At 55.1% G+C, this 13,514-nt stretch overlaps 1 protein-coding gene across 5 annotated transcripts in view; it reads left to right on the plus strand.

Annotated features, from left to right (window-relative positions):
- KIF19 (kinesin family member 19) overlaps window positions 1-13,514 on the plus strand; it is a 29,563-nt gene continuing 16,049 nt past the window's right edge. For 3 of the 5 annotated variants that reach the window (XM_034942818.4, XM_055101468.2, XM_034942817.3), the window contains exons 1-2: window positions 1-163; window positions 2,190-2,270. In XM_034942818.4, the coding sequence (XP_034798709.2) occupies window positions 125-163; window positions 2,190-2,270 (120 nt within the window). In that variant the 5' untranslated portion in view covers window positions 1-124. The remainder of the gene's footprint in view (window positions 164-2,189; window positions 2,271-13,514) is intronic. The other 2 variants (XM_034942819.3, XM_034942820.3) reach the window with 1 other exon arrangement.

Below are 13,514 nucleotides of genomic sequence, written 5' to 3' on the forward strand. Positions count from 1 at the left end.
GGGTTGTCAGGCAGCGCGCGAGGCGGCGGGCAGCTAGCAGCTGGCGGACGCGACCCGGAGGCGGTGGGGGTGCGGCTGAGCCATGCCCGGTGGCGCGGCCTGAGCCCCTCCACCTGCTGCAATCATGAAGGACAGCGGGGACTCCAAGGACCAGCAACTCATGGTGAGACCCTTTTAGACCCTCCTCCCCACCCCGCTCCGTGGTCTACTTCAGTCGGCCTCCAGCGACAGAGAGTCCTGTCCCCTCGCCGCCACCCCACTGAGAGGACAGGCAACGGCCAGGGCCGGGACTCTTCAGAGCAACTTTCCCCAAGTCCTGCAGGATGGGTGTCAAGAAGGGACCATGGCCTTTTTAGACTTTCCTGAGCCTGAAAATTACCCCAACTTCAACCCCACCCCCACCTTTCCACCCTCCATTGGGAGATCCCGCCCCCAAAGCGTGCGCAGATGAATCTCGGCTCTCTCATCCAGAAACGCCAGGGGCAGGGAGGGCTTGACCTAACTGCCCCCAGAAGGAAGGTGGCGGTTTCCCAGTTAATCAGAGGCTGCTCCAGCCCTGGTGAGGTCAGGAGTTTAAAGGGATGTGGGGGTCACCAGTAGGAAGACAACGGCCCCTGGTGTCAGGATGGGGCCCGGAGTGCCTGGTTCTTGGGCTGCAACACAGATGCTGCCCAAGTCCGGATTCGAAGTAGTTCAGAGAAGTGTTCTATGCAGCTACGATGGCCCCACAGAGCCCTGGGGCCTGGGACAGATGGGGAGGTGAGAGTGGGAGCTGTGGAGGGGAAGGTGGAATTCCTGATCATCAGTGGTGCCTGGGCCAGAGCAACAAGGGAGATGACTCAGTGACCTCGAGGCCACCACTAGGCTGTGGGTGGGTGGGTGTCTGTCTCAGCAAACCCCTTCCTCATCCCCTAATTTTTGAGGTCTGGGGAAGGGCCCTCATCACCAGAAGGTGGGCAGTAAGGTAACTGGAGGATAATGTTGCTCCCAGAGTCCCCTACCTCTCAAGGGTGGGCTGCTTCTCTGAAAGGAGCCTCGGCTCCAGCCCCCAAGCAAGCCCTGGGCTCTAGGACATCCTCTCTGGCTTTTTAGAATGTGTCTCTTTGAAAATCATTGGCCTTGGCATGTATTGTGTGCCCCGGGGGGCAGGGATGAAGGGTCCTCCCTTCCCGCCAGTGGAATTTGGCTGAAGATGCCACTAAAGGTGACCTGTCAGGCAGTGTAGGTCCCTCTGAAAGTGCCTTTGTTTTGTTTTGTTTTTCTTTTTTGAGACGGAGTTTCACTTTCTCACCCAGGCTGGAGTGAAGTGGTGCGATCTCAGCTCACTCCCCATCAAGTTCAAGCGATTCTCCTGCTTCAGCCTCCCGAGTAGCTGGGATAACAGGCATGCACCACCACGCCCAGCTAATTTTTGTATTTTTAGTAGAGACGGTGTTTCACCGTGTTGGCCAGGCTGGCCTCGAACTCCTGACCTCAGGATCCGCCCACCTCGGCCTCCTAAAGTGCTGGGATTACAGGCGTGAGCCACCACACCAGGCCTGAAGGAGTCTTCACTCGGCCAGAGGGCTGTTCATTCTATCCCCACACCCAGCAGCTGTTGCCCTTTGATCAGCAGAAGACATGCTCCCCACTCCACCCTGTTCTTTAGGGAGATCCACGCACAGGATGAGACCCATTTCACACTGGCTGGAGGACAGACAGATGTGGGGGCTCTAGGTGACACTCTCCTCGGCGTAGGAATGTGGTCACAGGCTGTTGGGATGATGGGGGACATTCCCTGCTCCATCCCACCTACCAGGCCTCATCCCAGAGCCGTGCCTGCACCTTCCTCTGCAGCACATCATTCGTGGAAACACAGAGAGGCTGCTCCAGTGCCAGGGCCCCAAGTTCAAGCCCAGGGGAGCTGCGAGTGTTTTATTTGGGCGTGAGGCTGAGGCAGGCTGGAGGAGCAGACAGCTCTCTCCCCTGGGGCTCTCCCGGAGGCCAGGGCTCCTGGGGAGACTCATCAACTCAGACACAGTCCAACACTCTGTGGACCTGCTGCCCTCTGACCTAGGTAGAGTTTTACTTAGGACAAAGGAGGCCTGAGACGGCTGAATGCTAGAGAAGCCAGGGGCTTGCGTGAGGTCTCTCTGAGGCCCAGCATGGTCCTCTCCCTCTAATCCCAGGGGCTTGGTTTTCCCTCCCAGGTGGCGCTTCGGGTCCGGCCCATCAGCGTGGCAGAGCTGGAGGAAGGAGCTACCCTCATCGCCCATAAAGTGGATGAGCAGGTATGCAGGGCTCTGCAGCAGGAGCTGCAGGGCAGAGGTCTGCTCAGATGGCTCAGCTCACCTGGTGAAGGCAGAAAGGGCCCCTGTGGCTTGCAGCACCCTCCTTCCTCTACTCACTGAACTCTTGGCTGTGCTGTTGATGACATCACCAAGGAAGCTGGGGGCTCTTCTTCCAGGAAGCCTTCCTAGATTGATCCAAGGACAACTGGGAGCTTCCCTAGCCTGGGTGGGCCCTGATCCTTTACCTTTCACATGCTCATTGCTTGACTTTCCCACCCTAATATGCCTGCTGCCCACAGAGCACATATATATATGGTTGAGAGCTAAAGCTCGCCTCTAGGGTGTAACGTGTGGCAAAATCCTCGGCTCTCTGTTTGCAATCTTGGTCCTCATGTCACCAGGATGAGGAAGGCAGGGCACACGAGGCAATAAGTGTGTATCAAGTACCAGCAGCATGCCGGGTACTGTGCTAGAAACTGGGAAACTGTGGTGAACAGAAAAGGCCCTGTGCTCTCTCCATTACCTTAAGTCTAGTGTGAAGAGATGAGGCATTCATCAAAGAATTGCATCACAAACAAACGAGTTTGCAGCTAACAAGGGCTTCAAAGAAATGCTTAGTGGCATGAGAGTAGGTAAGAAGGGGATAAGACCTAAACCTGGGGGGATAAGACCTAAACCTGGAGGTCAGCGAGGGCTTCCTTAAGAAACTGTGCTTGACACTTTGGGAGGCCGAGGAGGCCAGATCACGAGGTCAAGAGATCAAGACCATCCTGGCCAACATGGTGAAACCCAGTCTCTACTGAAAATACAAAAATTTAGCTGGGCGTGGTGGCACGTGCCTGTAGTCGCAGCTACTCAGGAAGCTGAGGCAGGATAATCGCTTAAACCCAGGAAGTAGAGGTTGCAGTGAGCCGAGATCACGCCATTGCACTCCAGCCTGGGTGACAGAGTGGGACTCTGTCTCAAAAAAAAAAGAGAAAAAGAGAAAAACAACAACAACTGTGTTTGAGCTGAAAACATAAGGAGTGAAGAAGAGGTCATTAGTAGCATGCATGAGGGGAGAAATGTTGACCTGAGGGGCTTGCATGTGCAAAGGGCCTGTGGTGAGAGGGACTGGGATGCAACTGGGTAGCTGAGAAAAGGCCAGAGTGGCTCAAGCAGGAGAGAAAGGGGCAAGAGGTGTGAATGGGCTGGGCCAAACCACATACTCTGTAGACCATGGCCAGGATGTTTGTTTGGGTAGGCAGTTGAGGACTCGTGCTGGGATGTACACAGGCACAGTGGTGGGGGCAACAGGAGTGGGCTTGGTGCCCAGGTAGGAGCATCGTGGTGGTAGGATGTGCTAATGGCTCAGAGAAGTTGGGTGGCACTCTACAATGCAGAGAAAGGCACACGTGAGCACCTGATGGGCCTGGGCTCAGGTCCCACGGGCTGGACTCATGAAGCCCCGGGCCCAGGATAAGCAAACCAGAGGCAGATGGCACACTTCCAATGCCTGTTTACCTCTGGGCTCCCCAGGGGCAGGGGCCCACTCAAGCCTCATTCTTCAGCAGTGATGGTGGAACTGTGGGCACAGTAGAGCCATGGGTAGCAGCGTCCTCATTTCTTTGCCCATATTCCTTCTTGGAAAAGGGTGGGCTTCCTCAAAGACCTTGGGGAAAGCAGGGGTGACTGGGAAGACCTCGTCTAATGGGTCAGACCCAGCTGGAGCAGAATGAACGCACATAAACAGTGGTTCGAGGAGGTTCTGCCATTTGCCAGCTGTGCAGCCTGGGGGGTTGCTTCCAGGAGCTTCGGTTGCCTCATGTGTAAGTGAAGACAGACGTCATGATGCCTTCTTTAGAGGGTCTTTGTAGGCTAATGTACGCACATGCTTACCCAGTCCTTGGCACATAGGAAGAGTTTCATAGATGTCAGTTATCAACGTCTGTTAGAGACTGAAATTCCCCAGGGCTGCTGGGTTGGCTCAGGAGAGGAGCCATAGAGTTCAGGAGGAGAAACCTCCTTCCAGGCAAAGCCACTCTGTTTGTCCAGCTTGTCTCGAAGACATCAGGTCCTCGGGGTTGGGACAATGCTGACTCTCTCTCTGCTACTCCTGGCTCCTGGCCTGCGTGGGGGCTGATAAATATTAACTGGTGCTGATGGGAACGCTCCCCGTCAAGGGGACAGCCCATTGTGTGCCCACACACGGCAAACACTGGTTCCTTTCTATCCCTGCGTGTGGAGCAGGAGGGGCTCCCTCTCTGGGTCTGGCCTAATCCAGCCAAGATACGCCTCCACTGCCTCCACCTCCAAGAAGGCCTCTGAGCTGGGTGGTTCTAACGGGGCTGCTCCTTTGTCAGCTGGAGGTGCAGAGAGTCTTGTCTGGGCTGGCACTGAGGAGAGCTCTCCATGCAAACTCCCTGTGGGCTTCTGGCCCTAAGCTCCTTCTGTCCCCAGTGGGTTCAAAGTTTGGCTTGCACCAGGGATCCAGCCCAGCCCTTCTAACGGAGGACTGTAGTTTAGGAGCAGCCATAACTGCCAGGCTGGGACCCTTCTAGTAACAAACACTGTCCCTCTGACAAATAAATGCCTGGCAAGTAGGAGACAAGATACATGAACCCAGGAAGCAAAATGCACATGGACCCCCCTTACCCTTGTCCCCGACCTGACCAGTTCCCCCACCTCCTGACCTTCACCTGACCCTAGTGACCCCGTAGCTCGCTCACAGCCCTGGCCCAGAGGGAGGCTTGGGGGTCCAGTCCTCATCAGCTTCACTGATGGGGCCAGCTGGCCTGTCAAAGCTCTGTCCTTCCTCCTAAGGCCTGGAGGCACCATGGACAGGTGGGTGTATTTGGGAGCTGAGCCAGGACATGTTCGTCCTGAGTGGGGAGAGGTGGACCGGGGACGCAGTAACCCGCTGGGCTGGGCCACCGTGAGGGGTCCTAGGGCAGCCTTCTTTAGTCTAGGCATTGTTCTCCTGGGGACACTTCAAATGAGGGAGATTGTGGCAACGAGGCTTGGCAGAAGGGGACATTCCCACAGGCGGAGAGTCCTCTGGGACAGGAGCCCAGGGTGCTTGGATTCTGGGGAAGCTGGAGTTCGGATTTCGATTTTTTTTTTTTTTTTTCTTGAGATGGAGTCTTGCTCTGTCACCTAGGCTGGAGTGCAGTGGTGCAATCTTGGCTCACTGCAACCTCCGCCTCCTAGATTCAAGCGATTCTCCTGCCTCAGCCTCCCGTGTAGCTGGGATTACGGGCGCGCGCCACCGTGCCCAGCTAATTTTTGTAATTTTAGTAGAGACAGGGTTTTGCTATGGTGGCCAGGCTGGTCTCGAACTCCTGACCTCAAGTGATACACCCGCCTCAGCCTCCCAAACTGTTGGGATTACAGGTGTGAGCCACTGTGCCCAGCCGGTTTGGATTTTTAATGGGGATAGTCCAGTTGCCTTGGAAGGCTAGTGATTAGGACCCCGTTCAATTCCATTAGTAGTCACAATGCCTTCTTTAGAGGGTCCCTGTGGCTAACAGAGGCACAGTGCATACCACAGTGCCTGGCACGTGTCTTCATAGGGGTTAATAAATGTGAATGTGTCTCAAGGGCTGAAATATGGGATGGCTTCGGGTCCCAGAGGTAAACAAAACCTGGCCCTTGAGCCTTCCTGCTCCCTCTTCCTGTGTCAGAGCACTCAGGACGGTTCCCAAATGAACACCTCAGTGTGTGTGTGTGTGTGTGTGTGTGTGTGTGTGTGTGTGTGTGTGTGTTCCTGGAAGTAAGGTGGGAGCTCCATGTCTTAGTAGCTCCTGGGGTGAGATCAGACCCTAACGTGTAAACACAGGAAGCGGGGAAGAACCAGGTGGGCCTGGTTTAATTTACCTCTGGGGCCCCAGAGGAGCCAGGGACAGCCTGAGAGGCTGGTGGGGCCCCAGCGTTCCAGGTGGGGGAAAAAGCTACAGATCAAACAGCCGCCTCCTCCAATCCCCCATCCCTCCCAAAGCCTGCAGCCCATGGACCCTCCTCCTAGCTCTCCCAGGCTGTTTGTCTGCAGGAGTTAAGTCAACTGAACATGTGTATGTCCCATCATTAGCATTTACCTGCTGCCACCCCCCTCTGCTCCCGGGGTGCTGTAGAGCCAGGTAAGGGCTCCCACCAGGCCTAGCTGTGGGGCCTAGGCCAGGAGGGCTGGGTGAGGGTGGGAAAGGAAAGAGGAGCGAAGGCAGAAGGGCCACCAGGGGAGATCTGGCCGGACAGCGTGACTCCTGGGATGGAAAGGAGAAATGTAGGCAAGAGGAGCCCTGAGCTCCCGAGAACAGAGGCTATACAGCCTGGGACCCAGGAACCAGAGCACCCAGGCTCTTTCAGCCCTGCCACGTCCTGGTCGCATACTGGTGGGCAAGTTGAAACTCTCCCTGGGCCTCTGCTTCCTCATCAGAAGACAGGAGAACAGGAAACCTGCCCCACCCACCCCAAGGGCTGTCGAGAGGATTAAAGGAGATAATGTAAGGGGGAGCGCAGCCACGCAACTGGGAGGCTGTTGGGAAAGATAAATAAAGTATAAGGTGACAGATGTCAGCTGCCCGAGCCCAGAAGTGCTGCGGGAGCAGCTGTCTTTAGCCCACCTGCCTGCCTGGGGGCAGTGAGGTGGGAAACTCCCTGCACACCGACCATCTGGACGCTTCTTGGCCCTGTTTCCCCAAAGAGCTGAGCTGGTGGAGAGTGGCTAGGGGAGGGGGTCAGGATTCTTTACCTCTCCCCGCTTAGCCACCTGCCTGTGTCCCCAGCCCCTCCCAGCCCCAGGCAGCCACTAAAGTACTATCCATCTCCATATTGCCCCTTTGGACATTGAATGTGAATGGAATCATGCAGTATGTGGTCCTAATTTTTTTTTTTTTTTTTTTTGAGACACAGTCTGGCTGTCACCCAGGCTGGAGTGCCGTGGCGCTATCTTAGCTCACTGCGACCTCTGCCTCCCAGGTTCTAGTGAGTCTTCTGTCTCAGTCTCCCAAGTAGCTGGGATTACAGGTGTGTGCCACCATGTCTGGCTAATTTTGTATTTTTAGTAGAGACGGGTTTCCTCATGTTGGCCAGGCTGGTCTCGAACTCCTGACTTCAAGTGGTCCACCCGCCTTGGCCTCCCAAAGTGGTGGGATTACAGGTGTAATCTTTATCAACTTCACTCCTTATGATACAACTTCATTAAGTGATACAACTTCACTCCTTATGTTGTGCATAATCCTCTAGGTTGCAAGGATCCTTACACTCAGCATCTGGATGGATACAATCCACTGTGCCTGGCTGGTCCTAATATTTTTGAAGTTCAAGTTCATTCACATTATAGCTCCTATCAGAACTTCACTCCTTTTTTTTGCGGGGGGGAGGAATGGGGGTCTCACTTTGTCACTGCCACATTGAATTCCTGGGCTCAAAGGATCCTCCCACCTCAGCCTCCTGAGTAGCCGGGACTATAGGCACATGCCACAGTGCCCAGTTGATTTTTTTAATTTTTAGTAGAGGTGTGGTCTGGCCATCTTGCCCAGGTTGGTCTCAAATCCCTGGGCTCAAGCAATCCTCCTGCCTTGGCCTCCCAAAGTGCTGGGATTGCAGGTGTGAGCCACTGTATCCAGTCACCTGAACTTCACTCCTTTTGCTGGCTGAATAATGTTTGAGGTGTGGATTCGCCATGTTCTGTTTATCCTTTCATCAATTGATGGGCATGTGGGTTGTTCTCACTTTTGGGCTCTTGTGCATAATCCTCTAGGTTGCAAGGATCCTTACACTCAGCATCTGGATGGATACAAGGAAGGGTGCTTGTTAACCTGCAGATTTATGGGCCCATTTCCCCACAGATTCTGACTGTGCGCGTGTGGGAAGTGCCTGAGAATCTACATTTTATAAGCTCCCTGGGTGACTCAGGTGAAGGTATCTGCAGACCCTTTGAGAGACACAGCCCTAGTATATTCTTGGTTATACACACTCCCCATCCTAAGCCTCCAGGTCTCAGAATCCTATAGCCAGGCAGGAATCTGACCAGGACATCAGCCAGGTGTGGCTGTGTCCTAAGCAGCCAGCTGGGCTTTGGTGGCTTTATGAGCTCAGCAGGGTCAACTTTGGCCTTCTCCATCCAGCCTGAAGGCTGACAGGCCCCAGGGACACCCTTCCTGGGATCAACGTTGCCTTTATTGAGGATCCCAGGATGGTATGTTTACAACTAGAAACATGGCCAGCAACAAATTCTCCTTTAAAGAAACAAACAAACAAACAAACAGAAACAGAAACTGCCTTACAAGGCCTAGAATCAGGATTTGCTGTGGTTTATTTTTACCTGTAAGAATGAAGGGGCTGTGGCCTGGCTCCCTGGGCTGCAGATAAAGCCAGAGCCAGATTATCTGCTGAGGCTTCCTGAGTAGGATAGGGGTGTTGGTATAATATGATTTCTCCTCTCAAGGCTACAGCCATGTTGGTCCTCCTGACTTCCAACTGGGAAAAACTTGAGGCCCAGAGAAGTGTTGGAGCTTCCTAAAAGTCACACAGCAATGTCAAACTGAGCCTCACTTGTGGCACCCCCTCCCTCGGAGATTTTTGCCACTAGCCTTGGAGGCTGTGGGAGGAATGGTCTAAGTCAGTGGTTCTCAACCAGGGCAATTTTGCCCCCAGGAACATTTGGCAGTGTCACAACCGGGGGAAGGGTGCGACTGGCATCTAGTGGGTAGCGGCCAGGGATACTGCTCAACATTCTACAATGCACAGAACTGCCCCCACAGCAAAGAATGATCCAGCCCAAAATGTCAACAGTGCCAAGCCTGAGAAAGCCTGGTCCGTGCTCAGGCATTTGGAGGCCAGAAAGAATCCTGTTAAAACTGCAAAGCTGATAAATGCAGCTGCAGCCTAGTAGTGTGACATGCTTTGTGCAAAGTATTTCTCACCTAGATGCTTGGGATGAGCCTGGTCCCCCGATAGGGACACAGCTTATGGATGAGACCTCCTCTCCCTGGCCTGAGGCCCCCACTTCCCTACGGGATCTTGAGTTTCCAGCTTAAAAGACTCCGACTCTGTCTGGAACTCTGGAAAGGTCAAAATCTGCATTGAACTAAGAGCAGGGCTGGGAGAGGAGGCCGTGGAGGTGGGGTCTCAATCCAGAGCCTCTGCTGAGTTGGGAGCCTGGAGCTGCAGCGGCAAATGGGCTTGGAGGGACAGAGCTCTGGCATGAAGCTGCCCGCCTCCCATGTGAGCAAAGTTGCCATTGAAACCTCCCAGAGACAGGCACCCAGTATGAGCATGAGAATGCATTCCCCAGGGGGCTGTGAGAGAGAATGCCCATGCTGAGCCCACCTGCTTAAGGCTGGGGGAGGAGCTGGCTGAAGCCCCACCTGGGGTGTGGCAACACTCAGCTCCCTATGGCAGGTGAGCCTGCCTTGGATGTTGTATTAGTTTGCAAGCTGCTGTAGCAAAGTGCCACACACTGTGTGGCTTCAACAACAGCCACTTACTGTCTCACAGTAGGTGGAAGTCCACAATCAACATGGCAGCAGGGAAGGGTTTGCTCCAGGCCTCTCTCCTTGGCTTTATGCTTATTTATTTATTTATGAAACAGAATCTCACTCCCTGACCCAGGCTGGATTGCAGTGGCATAATCTCCGCTCACTGCAACCTCTGCCTCCTGGGTTCAAGCGATTCTCATGCCTCAGCCTCCCAAGTAGCTGGGACTACAGGCGTGTACCATCACACCCAGCTAATTCTTGTACTTTTAGTAGAGATGGGATTTTGCCATGTTGGCTAGGCTGTTCTTGAACTCCTGACCTCAGGTGATCCACCCACCTCGACCTCCCAAAGTTCTGGGATTACAGGCGTGAGCCACCATGCCTGGCCCCCCTTGGCTTTAGATGAGCATCTTCTCTGTGTGTCTCTTCCTAGCAGCTTCCCTCTATGCAGATCTGTGCCCCAATTTCCCCTTTTCATAACGACACTCGTCATAGTGGATAAAGGGCTCCCCCTACTCCAATGTGACCTCATCCTTCCTCAACTGATTACACCTGCAACAACCCCATTTCCAAATAAGGTCACATTCTAAGGCACTAGGCATTAGGGCTTCACAACATGAAATCTGGGGGGGACACAGTTCCACCTCTAACAAGCGGGTACTCCCCCCAGCCAGGCGGCTGTTTGTCCACTCGTGCCCTTGGAGAAGCATGGTGGGCAGGCTGGGTTCTGAGACCCACAGCTCTGAATCTGCCCAGCTCTGCACTTTGTGGTGAGGCTGTGGGTAATTTACTTAACCCAACTGATTCCTCATCTCCAGGCAAGTGATAATAAGAGTGCCCTCTCTTTTTTTATTTGTTTGTTTTTGTTTTTTTGAGACAGAGTCTCGCTCTGTCACCCAGGCTGGAGTGTGGTGGCACAATCTTGGCTCACTGCAACCTCTGCCTCTCAGGTTTAAGTGATTCTCCTGCCTCAGCCCCCCAAGTAGCTGGGACTACAGGCGCGTGCCACCATGCCCAGCTAATTTTTGTATTTTTAGTATTTTAGTAGAGACGGGGTTTCGCCATGTTGGCCAGGCTGGTCTCGAACTCCTGACCTCAAGTGATCCGCCCACCTCAGCCTCCCAAAGTGCTGGGATTACAGGCATGAGCCACCGTGCCCGGCAAGAGTGCCCACTCTTAAGCTGTCAGGGAAAACACACGCCAAGCCCTTGGCACCGTGCCTGGCACAATCACCACTCCCTATAAACGAAAGCTTTATTCAGCAAACGTCTCTTGGACATCTGCTGTGTGCCAACCAGGGGGGCCTTTAGAGAGAGGCTCAGAGGATGTAGAGAAGCCTCCCCGAGTAGGGACTGCATGTGCTCACGGGGTGGGGGGTGCCTGGGTGGGTGGGGCACGCCTGTGCTGGCCTCTGTGGATGCACACGTCAGTTCTCGGATCTGTGCAGTGAAGAGCCTTGGCACATTGAGTGGAAGGTGAAGCTCCAGCGCTCTGTTCCCGACCCAGTGTTTCTCACAAGAAACCCCAGTGATCTGAGCTGAGAACCAGTGCCACAGCCTGCCCATCGCCTCTTTGCCTTGCTCATGTAATAGTCCAAAATTCTCTCTCCACTCCACCTCTCTCATTCTTTAGGACTCAATGCTAGTGCCACCTCTTCCAGGAAGTCTTCCTGTAGGGGTAGGATTAGGTGCCTCCCTGTGCTCTGGCACTTTCCAGGTTATTGACATGATCCTTGAGTGTCGGAAGGCAGGAAACCCGGCCTCCTTTTGCACTCTGTCCCTGAGACCTTGCTCAGCAAGCGTGTTGACCTGGCCTGAGCACCCCATGCTGGTCTCCCTGGCAGCTCAGAGCACCTGTCCCCACCCCTCTCCAGCTCAGCTCTGGCTCACCTGGAGGAGGGGCACAAGGGCTCCATTGTGTGCTAGAGGGGACAGGAATAGGGTGATGCTCTCGAGGGTGGGGCGGGGGCTGGAGCCCGGACAGATGGAACCCAGACAAAGCCCTCTTTAAGCGGGGATCGTGGCAGCTGTGCTGACAGTGTACTACAGGAGCCTGGTTAGCTAAAGGAACCAAATGCCCAGGACGCTGTGAACTTGGCAGTGTCTGGAGGTTGTATGAAGATCATGGGTGGGATGGGCATTGGTGCATGCCACTCACCCTCCCTAGCACTGAAGGCCCCCCTCCCAGAGGGTGCTCCTCAGGCCACTGGTCCTCCCCGTGTCCACAGGAACACCGGCACTGGGATGAGGGCGGGAGCAGCTGGCTGGGTTCTGGTTGCATCCCATGGGGACCCATACCGGGGAACTCAGAGCCAGGTTTTACCTTCAGTGGGGTCTGACACTAGAGCAGGGCTCATGCTGCAAGCTTTGGGGCCTGGGACAGGGGCCAGATCCTAGAAGAGGCTCACTGTGACCACCTAGCTTCTGGCCAGCTGGCAGGGAGCCTGAGTGAGTGGCCTCATTCTTTTCCCCGCACAAAGCCCCCGGTCCGTCCTATCTAGAGCCCTCTCCTGTAACTGGCTGACCTGAAATCCCATCTGATTGGGAAAGACTTCCACATGAGGCTGCCAGGGTCAGGCCTCCTCTTCCCGCTTCCCTCCTCCACTGAGAATCCCAGAAGGGGCCTTGCCAGATACCTGATGGTCATAGGTTAGTTTTGATGCATTGAGCACAGGTATGAACCTATCCCAGGAGTCCAGGTGGTGAAGGAAGGGGGTTTGACCCAGGGCACACGTAGAATGCTGAGGGAGTCTGGTGGGAGCCCCAGGGCTGTCATCCTCCTGGGACTGGGCATTCTAAATCCGCAAGCTCGATCTGGGTGGACCCAGAGGGACCCACGAGGATCTCCTGGATCCATGGAGCCCGGCTGTGCTCACAGCTCTGCTGCCTGCTGCCCCCTCACCAGCCTCTCCTCACCCCGGAGCAGCCACCCCTCATGCCTTGTCTGTTCCCAAGCCCTTTTTGGGACTGTCACCAGCCCTGGCTCCCCTGCTGACCCAGGAAGGGAGCATAGCCCCTGTCTCTGCTTCTATGGGGCACCCCTATGACAGCCCACCCTCCTCAGTGCCCTGCCCACTGTTAGGACTCAGTTTACCTCCTTGGACAGTATTTTATCCCCGGTTGAGTTAGGTAGGGCTAATGCACACCATGGGTGTTGGGGCTTCCTGGAATTACAGGAACTACTGAGGGACAGGGCAGGAACTCCCCTACCTGCCCCACCCCACAAGGCCCCTCGTGGGAGTAGGGGTGGAAGTGTGTGCGTGAGAGGCAGTTTAGAAGGGTAGCCGGAGCACCAGCTGGGACCCAGACTGCCAGGCCCCAGTCCTGGCTCTGCCATTTCCTAGCAACATGACTTTGTGCCTCAACTTCCCCGTCTGAGAAGAATCATCGTGATGATTCAAATTGAAGTGCTCAGTCACGATGATCCATTGTGATTATGTGCTGGGAGGAGGGGGCTGCCCATGCCCTACCTCCCTCGCCCCCTTCCCTCCCACTGAAAGAGGGGACCGATGAGACACCCATTCCCTACCTCCCTCGCCCCCTTCCCTCCCACTGAAAGAGGGGACGCATGAGATGCCCATGCTGGCTGAGGCTGCCGTCATGCACTCCGTTCAGCACCCACGGCCCCAGGAAGCATGCTCCCTTCTCATGAAGAGCACGGTGGTGTCTCATTTTCCCCTGGCTGTCACAAGCCAGGACCCCAGGGAGCCCAGGCGTCCCCAGGCGCAGAGCAGCATTTAGAGGCGCCAGCTGCCTCTCAGGGGGCACCTCCACGGTGCAGTGGTTGG

The sequence above is a fragment of the Pan paniscus genome, chromosome 19 (assembly GCF_029289425.2).
Source record: "Pan paniscus chromosome 19, NHGRI_mPanPan1-v2.0_pri, whole genome shotgun sequence".
Taxonomy (NCBI): domain Eukaryota; kingdom Metazoa; phylum Chordata; class Mammalia; order Primates; family Hominidae; genus Pan; species Pan paniscus.